Source organism: Manis javanica, chromosome 9, assembly GCF_040802235.1.
Source record: "Manis javanica isolate MJ-LG chromosome 9, MJ_LKY, whole genome shotgun sequence".
Classification (NCBI taxonomy): Eukaryota; Metazoa; Chordata; class Mammalia; order Pholidota; family Manidae; genus Manis; species Manis javanica.
In genome coordinates, this window is record NC_133164.1 from 96,745,071 (window position 1) to 96,763,015 (window position 17,945).

Sequence of the window (17,945 nt, forward strand, 5' to 3'; positions counted from 1 at the left end):
GTGGGCTGAGGCATTACTTGCTAAAGAGTAAGTTAAGAATTTCTAATGTCTTAACTTCTTGGGTATTAAAATGCAATCTTATCTTAAAGGTGGAATCCTTCTTGCCTTTTACTGTGTTGTTTATGGCTGGGCCTGCATGCTAAATTAGTTGCCCAGTTTGCAAAATCACTTCATCAAATTTGAAGGAGGAAAGACAGCACATAGGCCTGGGCCTTTTCGTATGTTAAAGTGAATCCCACACATGATTATAAATGATTAGCATAATAAAAACATGTGCTACTGTTCTTTGGGGTGTATTAACTGATCTCACTGAAAAATTACTCTAGGGCTTAATGTTTAACACAGAGTTTTGGTAGTGGGTTTCCTTGTATGTAGTTACATTGCTCTGACCGCGAATATCCTGCCTTGCTTTTTCTGGAGGCCCTCACACTACTCTGACTACACCCGTAGTTCCTGTCTCAGTAGTTTGGGAGGTAGATTGTAGAAGCAGATTATGTAGTTTTAAATCCTGAATCCTTTGCTTAATATCTGTGTGCCCATGGGCAAGTTAAACTCCTTATGCCTTAGTTTCCTCATCTGTAAATGATTTAACGATGCATTTACCTCACAAAGTAGTTGATGTGATGATAAATTACTAAAGACATGTAATGAGCTTAATGAATGCTCAGTAAATATAAGCTATCTTTATTTCTGAACTATTCTATTAGCTTTGGATACTATTATATTGTAAAATATTTTAATATTAGATAACAGTAATCTTCATTAGTCTTGCATTTAAATTTCCCTGGATATTCTCTATGTTTCATCAGATAAAATTTTAATATTATTTTCTCAGTTATAAAAAACACTCATTGTTGGGAACTCTTAATGAATTATGTATGTTAACTAAGGAGATAACTGACACCTTTATAATACTGAATTTTTTTTTCCAAGAATAGGGTATTGCCAGAAAAGCTTCAACTCATGAATAAAATCTAGGTGTAATCCATTTAGATAGCTTGATTGCTTAGTAATGTGTAGGTATTTTAGTTTAATGTAGCTAAATAAAAGATATTTATTATTGAAACCCAGGTAAGAACAATAATTTAGACATAGTCTGAGACATTGTGGCCTCCAGTTTTTAAATTCAATTTTTGACAAAAGAACATGTTGCAATGTAACAGATATATTACTAAATCAGTATCATTCCTTTTCTAGAGTATTACTTTTTACTTTTATCTACTACAGTGGGGTTTGCTTGACACAAAGAAAAAATATGCACAATAGCTTAATACTGTTACTATACAGTCTAAGCAGTTAAATTTAAGCAACAGCCAGATAGACCCCTTGGTTTTTCCTCCCAGCTTCTTAGTAAAATAGTTTACCTTGTGGAGTATCAGGTGGAGGTTCCCTTATAAAACACCTCTTTTAGCATTCATGTGCATTAGATGACTTTAGGATATAGTTTCAGGAGGCACTTTGAGTATAGGTGTGAGACAATTGAAATTTCCACACAAGTGCAGTAAAAAGACCTGCCTAAAGCCAAATCAACTCTCTCAGATTGACGTTTTTGACACTCTTTTAGTTAGCTTTTGGCATTTTTTAAAAAGTATGTGAAACCAGTAGTTATCAATACATGTATAATAATCAAGTGATAAGCTCAGTGGAAAAGCACCTTCCTGCCTTCTCACTAATTCAGTAAATCTGTAGTGGGGCCCAAGAATCAGAATTTTTAATATGCATCCTGAGTGATTCTGTGACAGGTGGCCTATGGACCGCATTTTGAGAACCCTGCATTAACCTTTCCATAGTAGTCTATTTATATGACTTATGCCTGCAGTTCTTCTCAGTTTCTTACTTTACTTCATCCCTGGTGCTTGCTTTATTTGTATTTCTGTGTATATCCCAGGAAAAGGACAATTTCTTTACCTTCCATCCAAACCATGCTGGAAACATGCCTGAGAGATGAATCAGTAGTATTTATTCTGCTTTAAGAAGTAATTCACTAAGATTTCCATAAAGGTAATAGTAGCAGTAAGTGGGAAATAAACATCAGTCAGTTTCTCTGATATTAAGTAAATTAAAATTTGAATCTTAGAAGTCATGTGTTTTCTTTTAACTGGAGACTATTCATGTTATTATTCTTCCATGCCCTGAGCACATCACATGTCAGATACAAATGAAACATGTTGGAGAACAGCCCTCCGAAATTACCTTGCTTAGAGCAGAATTTCTCAAATGTGAATCATTGGCTTCCCACTTTCAGAATTCCTGCCATATCTGTACTAAGTATACTCTTATTTGATGTTTTTACTTAAACCAGCTTGCTTTTTTTATTTTTATTTTTATTTATTTTTATTTTGGTATCATTAATCTATAATTACATGAGGACCATTATGTTTACTAGGCTCTCCCCTTCACCAGATCCCCCCCACAAACCCCATTACAGTCACTGTCCATCAGCGTAGTAGGATACTGTAGAGTCACTACTTGTCTTCTCTGTGTTGCGCAGCCCTCTCCGTGCCCCCCACACACTATACATGTTAATCGTAATGCCCCCTTTCTTCCCTCCCTCCCTTATCCCTCCCTTCCCACCCATCCTTTCCAGTCCCTTTCCCTTTGGTAACTGTTAGTCCATTCTTGGGTTCTGTGATTCTGCTGCTGTTTTGTTCCTTCAGTTTTTTCTGTTCTTATACTCCACATATGAGTGAAATCATTTGGTACTTGTCTTTCTGTGCTTGGCTTATTTCACTGAGCATAATACCCTCTAGCTCCATCCATGTTGTTGCGAACAGTAGGATTTGTTTTCTTCTTATGGTTGATTAATATTCCATTGTGTATATGTACCACATATTCTTTATCCATTCATCTACTCATGGACACTTAGGTTGCTTCCATTTCTTGGCTGTTGTAAATAGTGCTGTGATAAACAGGAATGCATCTGTTTTTTTCAAACTGGGCTGCTGCATTCTTAGGGCAAATTCCTAGAAATGGAATTCCTGGGTCAAATGGTATTTCTATTTTGAGCTTTTTGAGGAACCTCCATACTGCTTTCCACAATGGCTGAACTAGTTTACATTCCCACCAGCACTGTAGGAGGGTTCCCCTTTCTCCACAACCTTGGCAACATTTGTTGTTGTTTGTCTTTTGGATGGTGGCGATCCTTACTGGTGTGAAGTGATATCTCATTGTGGTTTTAATTTGCATTTCTCTGATGATTAGCAATGTGGAGCATCTTTTCTTGTGTCTGTTGGCCATCTGAATTTCTTCTTTGGAGAAGTGTCTGTTCAGCTCCTCTGCCCATTTTTTAATTGGATTATTTGCTTTTTCTTTGTTGAGGTGAATGAGCTCTTTATATATTTTGGATGTCAACCCTTTATTGGATCTGTCATTTATGAATATATTCTCCCATACTGTAGGATACCTTTTTGTCTTATTGATGGTGTCCTTTGCTGTACAGAAGCTTTTAGCTTGATATAGGCCCAGTTGTTCATTTTTGCTTTGTTTCCCTTGCCTGCGGTGATATGTACATGAATAAGTTGCTCATGTTTATATCCAAGAGACTTTTGCCTGTGTTTTTTTCTAAGAGTTTTATGGTATCATGACTTAATTTTCAGGTCTTTGATCCATTTCAAATTTACTTTTGTGTATGGGGTTAGACAATGATCCAGTTTCATTCTCTTACATGTAGCTGTCCAGTTTTGCCAACATTAACTGTTGAAGAGGCTGTCATTTCCCCATTGTATGTCCATGGCTCCTTTATCCTATATTAATTGACCATATATGTTTGGACTAATGTCTGTAGTCTCTATTCTGTTTCACTGGTCTGTGGGTCTGTTCTTGTGCCAGTACCAAATTGTCTTGATTACCGTGGCTTTGTAGTGGAGCTTGAAGTTGGGGAGCAAGACCACTCCCACTTTATTCTTCTTTCTCAGGATTGCTTTGGCTATTCAGAGTCTTTGGTGATTTCATATGAATTTTTGAACTATTTGTTCCAGTTCATTGAAGAATGCTGTTGGTAATTTGATAGGAATTGCATTGAATCTGTATATTGCTTTGGGCAGGATGGCCATTTTAACAATATTAATTCTTCCTAGCCAAGAGCATGGGATGAGCTTCCATTTGTTAGTGTCTTCTTTAATTTCTCTTAAGAGTGTCCTGTCGTTTTCAGGGTTTAGGCCTTTCACTTCCTTGTTTAGGTTTATTCCTAGGTATTTTATTCTTTTTATGCCATTGTGGATGGAATTGTTTTGCTGATTTCTCTAATAGTTCATTGTTAGTGTATAGGAAAGCCACAGATTTCTGTGTATTAATTTTGTATCCTGTAATTTTGCTGAATTCCGATATTAGTTCTAGTAGTTTTGGAGTGGAGTTTTTAGGGTTTTTTATGTACCATATCATGTCATCTGCAAATAGTGACAGTTTAACTTCTTTACCAATCTGGGTTCCTTGTATTTCTTTGTTTTGTCTAATTGCCATGGCTAGGACCTCCAGTACTATGTTGAATAACAGTGGGGGAGTGGGCTTCCCTGTCTTGTTCCTGATCTTAGAGGAAAAACTTTCAGCTTCTTGCTGTTCAGTATGATGTTGGCTGTGGGTTTATCATATATGGCCTTTATTATGTTGAGGTACTTGCCCTCTATACCCATTTTGATCAGAGTTTTTATGAATGGATGTTGAATTTTGTCGAATGCTTTTTCAGATTCTATGGAGATGATCATGTGGTTTTTGTTCTTTTTGTTTATGTGGTGGATGATGTTGATGGACTTTCGAATGTTGTACCATCCTTGCATCCCTGAGATGAATCCCACTTGGTCATAGTGTATGATCCTCTTGATGTGTTTTTGAATTCGGTTTGCTAACATTTTGTTGAGTATTTTTGCATCTATGTTCATTAGGGATATTGGTCTGTAATTTTCTTTTTTGGTGGGGTCTTTGCTTGGTTTTGGTATTAGGGTGATGTTGGCTTCATAGAATGAGTTTGGGAGTATTCCCTCCTCTTCTATTTTTTGGAAAACTTTAAGGAGAATGGGTATTATGTCTTCTCTGTATGTCTGATAAAATTCCGAGGTAAATCCATCTAGCCGGGGGTTTTGTTCTTGGGTAGTTCTTTGATTACTGCTTCAATTTCGTTGCTGGTAATTGGTCTGTTTAGATTTTCTGTTTCTTCCTTGGTCAGTCTTGGAAGGTTGTATTTTTCTAGGAAGTTATCCATTTCTTCTAGGTTTTCCAGCTTGTTAGCATATAGGTTTTCATAGTATTCTCTAATAATTCTTTGTATTTCTCTGGGGTCTGTCATGATTTTTCCTTTCTTGTTTCTGATTCTGTTAATGTGTGTTGATTCTCTTTTTCTGTTAATAAGTTTGGCTAGAGGCTTACTATTTTGTTTATTTTCTCAAAGAACCAGCACTTGATTTCATTGATATTTTTCTTTTCTTTTATTCTTAATTTTATTTCTTCTCTGATCTTTATTATGTCCCTCCTTCTGCTGACTTTAGGCCTCTTTTGTTCTTCTTTTTCCAATTTCGATAATTGTGACGTTAGACTATTCATTTGGGATTGTTATTCCTTCTTTAAATATGCCTGGATTGCTGTACACTTTCCTCTGAAGACTGCTTTCGCTGTGTCCCACAGAAGTTGGGGCTTTGAGCTGTTGTTGTCACTTGTTTCCATATATTGCTTGATCTCTATTTTAATTTGGTCATTGATCCATTGATTATTTAGGAGCATGTTGTTAAGCCTCCATGTGTTTGTGAGCCTTTTTGCTTTCTTTGTACAATTTATTTCTAGATTTATACCTTTGTATACCTCTGAAAAGTTGGTTGGTAAGATTTCAGTCTTTTGGAGTTTACTGAGGCTCTTTGTGGGCTAGTATGTGGTCTATTCTGGAGAATGTTCCATGTGCACTTGAGAAGAATGTGTATCCTGTTGCTTTTGGGTGTAGAGTTCTGTAGATGTCTATTAGGTCCATGTATTCTAGTGTGTTGTTCAGTGCCTCTGTGTCCTTACTTATTTTCTGTCTGGTGGATCTGTCCTTTGGAGTGAGTGGTGTGTTGAAGTCTCCTAAAATAAACGCATTGCATTCTATTTCCTCCCTTAATTCTGTTAGTATTTGTTTCACATATGTTGGTGCTCCTTTATTGGGTGCATACATGTTTATAATGGTTATATTCTCTTGTTGGACTGACCCCTTTATCATTATGTAATGTCCTTCTTTATCTCTTGTTACTTTCTTTGTTTTGAAGTCTGTTTTGTCAGATAGTACTACTGCAACACCTGCTTTTTTCTCCCTGTTGTTTGCATGAAATATCTTTTTCCATCCCTTGACTTTTAGTCTGTGCATGTCTTTGGGTTTGAGGTGAGTCTCTTGTAAGCAGCATATAGATGGGTCTTGCTTTTTTATCCATTCTATTACTCTGTGTCTTTTGATTGGTGCATTCAGTCCATTTACATTTAGGGTGATTATTGAATGATATGTACTTATTGCCATTGCAGGCTTTAGATTCGTGGTTACCAAAGGTTCAAGGTTAGCTTCTTTAGTATCTTACTGTCTAACTTAACTCGCTTATTGGGTTATTATAAACACAGTCTGATGATTCTTTATTTCTCTCCCTTCTTATTCCTCCTCCTCCATTCTCTATATGTTAGGTGTTTTATTCTGTACTCTTTTGTGTTTCCTTTGACTGCTTTTGTGGGTAATTTATTTTATTTTTTGGCTTTAATTAATATTTGGTTGGTCTTCTTTCTTTGCTGTAATTTTATTTTCTCTGGTGACATCTGTTTAGCCTTGGTAGTGCTTCCATCTAGAGCAGTCACTCTAAAATACCCTGTAGAGTTGTTTATTGGGAAGCAAATTCCCTCAATTTTTGCTTGTCTTGGAATTGTTTAATCCCTCCTTCATATTTAATTGATAATCATGCTGGATATGGTATTCTTGGTTCAGGGCCCTTCTGTTTCATTGCATTAAATATATCATGCCATTCTCTTCTGGCCTGTAAGGTTTCTGTTGAGAAGTCTTATGATAGCCTGACGGCTTTCCTTTGTAGGTGACCTTTTTTCTCTCTCTGGCTGCCTTTAATACTCTGTCCTTGTCCTTGATGTTTGCCATTTTAATTATTATGTGTCTTGGTGTTGTCCTCCTTGGGTCCCTTGTGTTGGGAGTTCTGTGTGCTTCCATGGTCTGAGCGACTATTTCCTCCCCCAGTTTGGGTAAGTTTTCAGCAATTATTACTTCAAATAGACTTTCTATCCCTTTTTCTCTCTCTCCTTCTTCTGGTACCTCTATAATGTGGATGGTGTTCTGTTTGGATTGGTCACACAGTTCTCTTAATAGTCTTTTATTCCTGGAGATCCTTTTATCTCGCTCTGCGTCAACTTCTCTGTGTTCCTGTTCTCTGATTTCTATTCCATTAACAGCGTCTTGCACCTCATACATTCTGCTTTTAAGTCCTTCCAGAGATTGTTTTATTCCTGTATTCTCCTTCCCAACTTAATCCGTTAGCTCTTGCATTTTTCTCTGCAACTCCATCAGCATGGTTTTGACCTTTATTTTGAATTCTTTTTCAGGAAGATTGGTTAACTTTGTATGTCTGTGCTCCCGGTGCGGATGAGTAGGGCTGGTTATTTAGTAGTCCTGGGCCCCCACTCTCTCCCCGCTCCGACTCCTGTCCTCCCGCTGGGGAGCTGGGGTAGGGGGCACACTCGGGTCCCGCTGGGCCGTGGCTTGTATCTTACCCCCTTCATGACGTGCTGGGTTCTCGCAGGTGTCGATGTAGCCTGGCTGTTGTGCTGTATCTTCTGTTCTCTTTTTTAGGAAGAGTTGTATTTGTTGTATTTTCAAAAATATATATGGTTTTGGGAGGAGATTTCCGCTACCCTACTCACTCCGCCATCTTGGCTCCTCTCATCTTGCTTTTTTTAAAAATTCTGTTTAGTGAAAAGCAAAAACTTAATTATCCCTGATGTACATGGAGAATGAGTATTATTTAACATTAGTGGTAATGATAAAAATACAGTGCAAATAACTGTTATTAAATTTTGGAAAAAATGAAGGAGAAAACCCAAATGGAATGCAAATGATACTAAATCTATTTGACTTGCAAAATATGCATATAATACCTGCAAAGAAAAAAAGGTCCTTCTTTAGTTAGAATAATTCTCTTTGTACCTAGTCAGATATAAGGGGATATTCAGTTCACTGTTACTTAATTTGAGGCAAAGATAAGGTTTTATATTAACATTTTTTTATTAACTAGTCCAACTCCTATATGGTTGTAGGACAGTTAGCCAAATGATAATATTAGATTATAACAGAGGTCTGTGGATTCTTTGAACAGTCGAGAGGAACTGTAAAAAAAGCTGAATCCTACTCCTGTTCCCTCTAGGTTGAAGCTTATCCTGACCTTCACCTTAGAAAAAGAATTCTGAGAAACGCTATGAAGTTAAAATTACTCTTTTTCTCTTTGTGTCCTGGGGCCTTTCCTTAGGGTGAACTGGGTTGCAATGGAGACATGCCCAGGCATTCCCTGGGGTGGTCTGGGCTTCCTGTGCAGCTTTGAATTACAGGAGAATAAGCTATTCAGGATGTCCCAGGTGCTATAGCAGAGTGCAAACATGCACTTGTGCTGCTGGGTCACAGCTGCTTGTCTGCAACTGGGGAGAGAAAGCAGCATGAGTCTTCTGGGCGGCCTCAGCAGGAAGCCTGTGTGTGTTTCTTCACCTATCCCTTGAAAATCATTTCATGTGCTGCTACAGTTCTTACGGCTTAAGGAAATGGTGCTTTAGACATTGCTTCCTCAGATGTTTCTTAAGCAATGAAATGATACCAGTTATTCCCTAAATAGTCCTGGTGTGGACTTCATAGCTTTTAAAAAGTAGTCCTTGGAGAGTCTGTTAGTTACAGCATTGGGAAATCATGTGACTGACTACCAACTCTGGCCTCCCATGTCTGTGCTGCATACTTGAGTCAGTGTGAGGCAGTGCTTCTTGGAGAATAGTGTCATTAATAATTGAAAGGCTGATCTGTTCAGCTATGGCTGGAATAACTAACAGTCTTCATTTTGAAAGTCTAGCTTGTGAGAGTCTAAGAAGCTAAAGAATGATTGATCATTAGGTTGAATTGGCAAAGAACCAGAGGTAAGCTGCAGATTTCTCTTGCAGATGTTTTTTCCAAATGAGAATTCCTAAGTCAGGGCAGTTGCTGCTGTAGTGGCTTGGCACTGGGAGCTGGAACAGCAACAGCAGCTGCTGCCGGGGCCTCTGTTGGAGTCTGAAGGATATCCTGCCGTGCTCTTCTCCTGTTTTGTGTGTTTGGCTTAATTTCCCAAGTGGACATGATGCTCTGAACATCTTCTGCCTTGCCACCTGGAGGCTCTACTAAAGGTTCCATTAGTGTCAAAAGAAAGTAATATGTTCACTTGATCATTTGAGTCACTTCACACATTCCCTATCTTTAAATCTCTTCTCCAGATCTGTCCCAGGGCACCTAAATCATTTAGTAAACTGACTTCCTGCCACTTATTTTTGATTTAGTTAAGTTCAGCCAGTCAGAGTATTCATGTGGGAACAGGGAGGTAGAAAGAAGGAAGAGAGGTCTTCTGCTATTTCTGAAGGTGCATTTCAGAAGGATATTCAGAGGATATTCATTTAAAGTGCTATTACTATCTCGCTGTATGCAGTTTCTTAGAGGCTAAGCAGATCTGCTTGATGTTGAATCTATATATATCTCAGTTGAAAGGCAGAGAAAATTAACTTTATAAAAGGCTTGTCTAAAACTCCATTATGAGTTTTTTGTAATGTAACTGTTTTTTTGTCTCTAACATGATGAATAAATAGAGATAATTTTGGTTGTTCACAACCATCTTTTATTTTGTGCATTTTATATTGGTCTTATAAGGTAAGCTTTTGCAGGTATGGTTGCTGGATATTACCCATTTATGAGGTCTTATGGCTATTCTCTGTAGTTCCCAATCTAAATGTTTAAGATGGCATTATTATTTAATGTTCAGTAAAATCCTTCTTATTATCTCAGGAAAATCTGTGAAGACATTTTCCATAAGTCAGAACGTGACAATGATTTAAAATAACTGATATAGACCTCCAACAGTTAAGTTCAGTGTTTCTAAAGGTAGAAAAAAATATCCAACTGTACCTTATTCACTTTTTTATTTTTGATTGTGAGAATGTGCCAAATGCTTTGGACTTGCTTACTCACTTACATGTACTTCCAGTCCTATTCTTACCATTGCAGTTGATAGCTTAACTCTTACAACTTTGGAAGGATGCTATTTGAGTAGACTTAATATTGTTTGAAAGACCTCATTAAAAACAGTTAAGAAAGAGAACACACAAATGAAAGACTGTCTCTAACACCCACAAAACAAACTCAGAAGCTTGACAGTACATATTTGAAAAACATAATTGTCTAAAGCTACATCGAGTTTGTTCAGCTTTCACTCTAGATTTTGGTAGCTTTTTGAAGGAAACATAACAATCAAAGGTCATATAATCTGAAGGATCACCGAACTCACACCGAATTCTGACTATATGTTAAATTTCTGATATGTATACATGGGAATTTTTTCTTATATGAATATACAATTGTATACCCTTTTAGACATCTCTTACAGAAAATAATACAGTAAAAAATCAACCTTTGTGTAGTGAGAAGGATAAAAATAGCTACCATTTATTGAATATTTGTTAGTGGCAGGCACTATTCTAAGTACTTTATATTTGTGTACTGATTAAATTTTTCTAACAAACCTTATAAGATACAGTACTCTGTGATCCCATTGTATAGATGAGGGAAATGAGGCACAGAGAAGTTAAGTAATTTACCAAGGTCACATTGGTAATAGATGGGACAGCTGAATTCAAACCCCAGCAGTTTGACTCTATAGGCTACTACTGAATTGTCACTTAAACTGGACAGTTATGTGTTTAGGTTTTGGTTTCAGACATTCTGACTGTGACATTCTTTCATTGGGTAGGAATTTGGTTTCTATTTTAGGATCTTCACTGAAGTGATGAAGTGTATATGGTCTATTACTGATCCTTCTCTCCTTTCCTTCTACCTTTAGAATCTGTAATAGTTCTTACTGCTTGGAGGAAGAAGAATAGCATGTGAAAAACAGTGTTACATGGATTTTAGTTGTTTGGTTAATTGCTTTACAACCCACTGAAGACTTAAAGCTTGGCGAGAGAGACATGCATTTTCCTAGTGCAGAATTCTCTCTGTTTAGAAATATAAAATTTCCTATAATGAACTGCATTAATTTACATCTACCCTGAACATTTTCTTTTCACGTAGCATGTTTCGCCAAGGGATGCATGACTTGAAAGTCTGGCCTAATGTAGAAGCAGATGGATCAGAACCCACAAAAACTCCTGGCAGAACAAGTAGTACTCTCTCAGAAGATCAGATGAGCCGCCTTGCCAAGGTAAAAAAGAAACTATTGGAACAGGTGGAAAGCTCTGAATGATGTCTGTTACAGCATAAATTGACATTATGAATTCTGTCAGATTATTTTTAAATAAGTTGTATTGAGATATACCCTTGGAATGTGTACAGTTCTTCCGTTTTCAGTATTTCCCAGAGTTGTACAATCATCACCACTTGTTTAAAATATTTTCATCAAAAATGTAACCATGTACTTAATAACAATCATTTCCCAATTCCTCCTCTCTCCAGCCCCTGGCAACTGCTAATGTACTTTCTGTCTCCGTGGATTTTTCTACTGTGGGCATTTCTTATAAACGGAATCATATAATGACCGTTTGTGTCTATCATTCTGTCAGATTTTGAAAATAGAGCTTTTGGTGATATTTTCAAGATGACCACCTACCTTTTTTGGTGACATAGTATTAAGATGCAAGTGTTACATGTTAGAAATTGTTATGTTGTTTGTTAGTCAAGATAATTATTAGCTTATCTAAATTAGCCTCCCTCAACCCCTACCCCTCCTTTTATAAACAGATTGAGTTAATATGTTTTTCTTTCAAAATTGTTTTGACGAAATGTTTTCATTTAGAAATACAAACAGCTCAATTCTGTGCTTAAAATCACGATATCACATTTTTTGTGAATATTTGTTCACAAAGGACTATAATACATACTGTTTAAAGATAGGAAAAATTTTCAGCTTTTCACATGTCTATATTTTCTTTAAAAGTTTATCTTAATGATGAACTTTAATCTTACTCTTTCTGACTTTTATAAACCTTGAAGAGTTAAACAGAAGTTTTACCAGAATCTGCTCATTTATAGCCTGTGAGTCAAAAAAGGTTAAATCTCAAATGCAGGAGGAATGTAGCATGTACTGAAGAAGCAAAAGCTCTTAATTTTTTTTTTTTCTTTTAGAACATCATTGAAATTCATGTTATGGATGAAATTCTAAATTTGAGGTGGAATGGGCAGAGTCAAGGAATATAAAGTTGTATGGTTGCTAAATCCATCCACTTTGGTTCTCTATTCAATGAATTAGGCTTCTGTTTATATGTTCCTAATTTTTTCCCTAATTATTTTTGGTGAAAAGTTCAGAAATAATTTTTCTAACAGGTGACTGAATATTTTTAAACAGCAGCATATGCAGCTTTGGACTTTGTTTAAACTGGACTTTTGGCTTTTTAATGTAGCACCTTATAAATTTCTCATTTTTATTTTTTGAATTTTATGGGAAGAGAAAAAGACTTGACTTGATAATAATCTTTTTGATGATTGGAAGAATAATACCTCAAAGAGTTGTAGGGGTTCATGTTTACTTTTTAGGTTATCAGTGCACTTTTGTAACTGCAGAAAATGATGAGTAAGCATATGCAGAGCTAAGTGAGATGTTAGAAAAAAGCTTCCTTAACATTTTTGTTAATTGGTATCAATCATCAACAGTTTAAATAAATTCTTTATATTGGGGGAGTATGGTAAGTGGGGTCCTACATTTTCCAGGAGTGGTTGTTAAAATTTATATGCTGTAATGTATTGCCCAGAATGGTTAACATTTTTCAAGTCTTTATGCACTGGTATCTAAATCTTTGAAAGGAAAATAAAAATTAAGGATAATAAACATCATACATTCTTTCTGATGTTAATTGGAGTTGAGCTCTTTTCAAAGTTCTTTATCCCTAATAGAACTGTACTTTTTACTTCTGGGTAGAGACTTAAGAGCTTGCTAGGCTGTGACAGCTTGCATTCGGGTTAACTCATGTTCCTCAGAGACTAAACAGAAACCATTAAAACCAGTAATTACTATACTTAAGGGGAAAAATTCATCATCTTTAAAGCTTTGTTGAAGGGACTGCTCCAACTTTGAAGGAAGCTCTTTTTTATTTCTTGGCACTGTGGGCCAATGTGTTTTATTCTTCTGTAAATAGCAGTTGGCTGTGCAATTTGAGGTTTCAGAACCTGTTAGACCCATGCTGCTATTGAAGAAGAATGTGTTTTTTAAAGTTTTAGTTTTGCTTAAATTGGAAGGTTGGGTATTTGGAAGCATTTCACATTGGGAAGAACACTGTATGAGTCAGAGATTGAGCCATCCTATTGCCTCAAGGAAAATAATTTCTGAGCCTATAAAATCAGAAGTCCAGAATAGATAATTTCTGAGGTCCTCTGTAGCTGTCACATTCTGTGATTCTTAAAGTACTGAAATAGCAAATGATTAGGATTATTTATCTGGATTTTATAGTTAGTACATTACTAGAGAATAAGCAGTTGGTCAGCCATTTGCAGTTGTGAATGTTCTGTGTTCATGTCATTCCTTTTCTTCTGCAATGTGTATACATAGAGCAAAGCATTATTCAGGAGCTGCCTAATGAACATGATGTGGATAGATCTTAGATTTTTTGTTGCTTCTGTTGTTTTATTAGTGCCTGCTTTTTTACTTAAATTTTCTGGCTTCCTGAGTCCATTTCCCTTGCCTTATACCAGAGAAACTATACATTGGTATTTGTTGTGGTCTTCTAAACCTGTCAGACAGTATACTTTGATACCTGTCATGTTCTGAACTTAGTATTTAGAATACTTGATATTTGTTTTATTTTTAAAATTGTGTCACAGTAGGTATCTTTCTCCCTTCTTCCCTCTCTCCCTCCTCCACCTCTCATTTTTCGGGATCCACATTGAAAAGTTTGTTCAGTTAGATCGTCATTCTCTTTCTCAAAACAGTTTGAAATTGTCTTTGATACAATGTACTTTTAAAAACTGGTAAAGAATGTGTATGATTATGTTTCCACTTTCATATAAAAGGAGCAGACATTTTATATGTAATACTTATATTTCATTTTAAGAAAAGAAAAGAGTGTTCAAATGGATGAGATTTAAGTGGTTAGAACTGAATGGTTAATTTCTTGTTGCACTTTGATTTCCATCCATTGAATTTACTATAATTGTCTCTAATTGAAGAGAAGGCAATTGACTCAAAGAGTGAAAAGGTGTACATAAATCTTAATAATAGCAAAACATAGTTACCATGTATTGTACTCATGAGCCAAAATAAATAGCATAGTGACAATTTTCAAACTGCAGTGGAAGAAAGTTTGTTTAGTTTTAGGGTTGCTTCAGTCTTGGCCTCCTGGGGATAATGGGACAAGAGGACTGTGAAATGAAGATGAAGTATTTAAATGGCTTGTGAAAAGATGGTGTTAGATAATTATTAAGCAAAGAACCTCAAATTCAAGCTGGACTAAATATTATTCTGTCTTACTGCTTAGCTATGAAAGTTGACGTATAATTGCAATATGAATAACTGAAGTTTAAAAGCCTAATTTTTCTAGGTTTAACATTTTTCTTAAAAGTCAAATCCTTCCAGAAGAATTTTAGTGGAATTAACCGTTCTAATGATTTCACATCATTTTGTGAACATGCCTAGTTTTTCTTTAAGGAAAAATGTGTGAGAGGAAGGGACACAAAACTGCATGGTCTTCAGTTCTTATTTCTTTGTAACTTGGATTTCCTAGTAGGTCATAGGAAGAAATGAATGTATTAAAATACAGTTTTTCCCCATCCTCTTTGTTAGCTTCTTTCTCATTTCTAAGTTTCCCTAATTAACTTCTACTAATGCCTTTCTGTTTGAATTTATTTGTGAAAATAATCAAAGTCCAGACTTCTGGGGCATTTATTACACTTGAATTGTCCATGGTCCAGTCTGTTAATTGTGTGCCTTTTTTGAGCAAATTTGTCTATTGTTTCCATCTGCTTAGTTTTTCAGCTTGTCATATTTTAAGAGTTTTATGACTAGGATGCATATCCACCTGGGGTTTTGGATGTGACTACTAAGTTTTAGTGTTTGATTTATATTTGAATCCATGTCTTTAGACGTAAAAGGTTACTGTAAAAGCATGCTTCTCCACTGTCTCCTTTTCATTTGAGCAGCTCTGCTTGATACCTTTGGAATGTGCTTTAGTTTCTGTCAATTTGATTAAGAGGAGGCAAAGAGAAAATAGCGACTAGATGAAAAATGCTTTCTGTTCTGTGTGATACAGATAGGTTGGGGAATGTTGAGTGAAGCACATAGGTGAGCATTGCTACAGTGAAGTTGTGGTAAGATGTGGTGTTTCAGTCTGACCCTCAGGTTGGCTGCATGGGGTCACCCTGGGTCAGGGTCCATTAGAGACTGGATTTTTAAAGTTCATCCAGAAATAATTAGTATCTTGAGAATAGGTTCATGCCAATCCATTCAAAAAATTACGTATAGGGTAGAACTATACTGTTTAATAGCCATTGGTCCAAGTGGCAATTTAAGTTTAAGTTAATTAAAATTAAGTAAAATTAAAATATCCAGTTGCTCAGTTACTGTAATCACATTTCAACTGCTCAATAGCCACATACGGCTAGCGGGGCTACCTATTGGACAGTGCAGGTATGGAATGTTTCTGTTGCTGGAGATGGGTCCTTGGTCTTTTTGCTAGAAAGAATTCAAGAACAGACACAAAAGTCGTTGAGCTTTAAAAGTTGACTTGGAAAATGAGTGTAAAGTAAGGCAAAAAGTATACAGGCCTGAGAGCTGGGCATGGGCAGACCCAGGGGGGATTGCCTCCAGGGCTCAACAGGGAGCCTTTTTATGTATAGGGAGATGAATATTCACTAAGTGGGATTAGGTATCAAAGGGGACAGGTGGGGTCTTTGGGGTTTGGGTTTGCTCCACCCTCACATAGCATGGAGGGATTTTGGCCTATATTTGATTTTCCTTGAACTGTCATGGCTCATGAAGGCATTATTTTATTACACTGATGACAGAGGGGCATGATTTTTACTACGTCAGTGGAGTTTGAAATGATGTTTAAGTCAGTTTCTCCTCCGTGTTGGAACTAGGAGGTTTTATCTGGTCTATTATCTATACCCTCACTCGACAGCCCTAGGGAATGACATAGAAAGTATAGACTGTAATCAAGCATCCAGCTGAGGTCCCTCTTCCTTTCCCTGCTTCTACCAGCTATCTACCTACTCTGATACTTCTATTATTGCTGAAAGTTTTAGTGGATGCAGTGGTCTAGAGGGTCAATTTACTAATTTATAATAGGTTAGTAACCATGTTGTTTTTTTTCTCGTAACCATATTGCTTGTGTCTGATACAAAGGCACCATTTTTCAAGGCATCATGGAAATTAATCTTCAGGAGATTATTGATTTCTTAGGGAGCCACAAAGGAGCCAATCTGAAGGACATAGCTTGTAGAAGCTAGAAGTTTTGTGAGATACTGCTGTCATTTGGGGGTATCTTAAAAGGATTAAAAGGATTTTCTTTTTTAACATTGTCTTCTTAGTTGCCAGGATTACTTGAATATTATCTTCTGAATAATCATTGACAAATTTTCATGAGCATGAAATAATCTTTTAAAATTCAGATTAGGGTAACTAGAAATTTTTTGGTCACAATAATTTTGTGATGTGGGATTGAGGATATTTATTTTAAATCTTTATAGTACTATTTGAACTGCCGAAGCATTTGCCCTTGAAAGAAAATATTTTGCATTAAATGCATTGTATTGAATAGGTACTTGTTATGAATTAGAGAAGTTCACTGAGAATTTTTATTTTAAGTAACGTGGACAAGTCCTCTAGCTCTGCCACCATTGCCTACTGTGTCAAAAGCATGCTTCTGAATGTTGGAGACAAAAAAAGTGTATTCTATTTCTTCACATAAAAAAAGCATCCTTTTTCTGTCATTTAGTGCCATTATTAATAGTAATAACTATAATGATAATCACCTTGGGTGTATAGTGTTTTAATATCTATAAAATCCTTTAGCACAAATTGAGAACTAAAATGGAGAAGTGATTAAAATCATAGCTTTGGAGTCTATGTTTCATTTATTCTCTACTTGTTTGGTTGTGATCTTGGATTAGTTTACTTAACTTTTAATAAGCCATGAAATCCTCTTTTGTAAAATAGGAATAATAGTTAAATCTACTTTTTTGAGTTATTGTGCAGACTAAATGTAAGTGAGATAAAATATTTAAAGGATTTAGCATATTGTCCAGCAGTACTGAGCAATAAGTGTTAGCTGCTGTTGTCTTACTTGATTTCATTTGATTCTATCAAGTATAGTATAATGGTTAGACTTTTAACACAGTGGTTTTGTTCATGAAATGTACATTGTTTTTAAACTCAGCAAGGAGATGGAAGCTGAGACAAGTTAAGTGAATTATTTATTTAAGGTCTCATGTTTCCTAAAGGGTAAAGCCAGGACCTGAAATCATGTCTTTAAATTCTTTATGTAAATGTCTTTCCAAAGATAAGTATCTGTGGCATGTATAAGGTTTAAGGATTGTCAAGAAATTGTTTGTGTGGAGAATATGTCCATACCAAGAAGATGAGAATTGAAAACAGGAGAAGAGGCAAAGGGAGTATGAAACATGTATATACCTGCAGGTCCTCAGGTATGGCACAAAAGAGGGTGCCCAGTATCTTAAGTAAACAGTGACTTGCTACAAATTCTAGAATAGATGGTCTAATTGATAATTTGTGTGGCTTTTT

At 36.0% G+C, this 17,945-nt stretch overlaps 1 protein-coding gene across 4 annotated transcripts in view; it reads left to right on the forward strand.

Moving 5' to 3' along the window:
- Positions 1–17,945, forward strand: part of PIK3C3 (phosphatidylinositol 3-kinase catalytic subunit type 3) — a 146,350-nt gene that overhangs the window by 9,751 nt on the left and 118,654 nt on the right. For all 4 annotated transcript variants that reach the window (XM_017660015.3, XM_017660017.3, XM_017660016.3 and 1 more), the window contains exon 4: positions 11,291–11,420. In XM_017660015.3, coding sequence (XP_017515504.3) covers positions 11,291–11,420 — 130 coding nt within the window. The remainder of the gene's footprint in view (positions 1–11,290; positions 11,421–17,945) is intronic.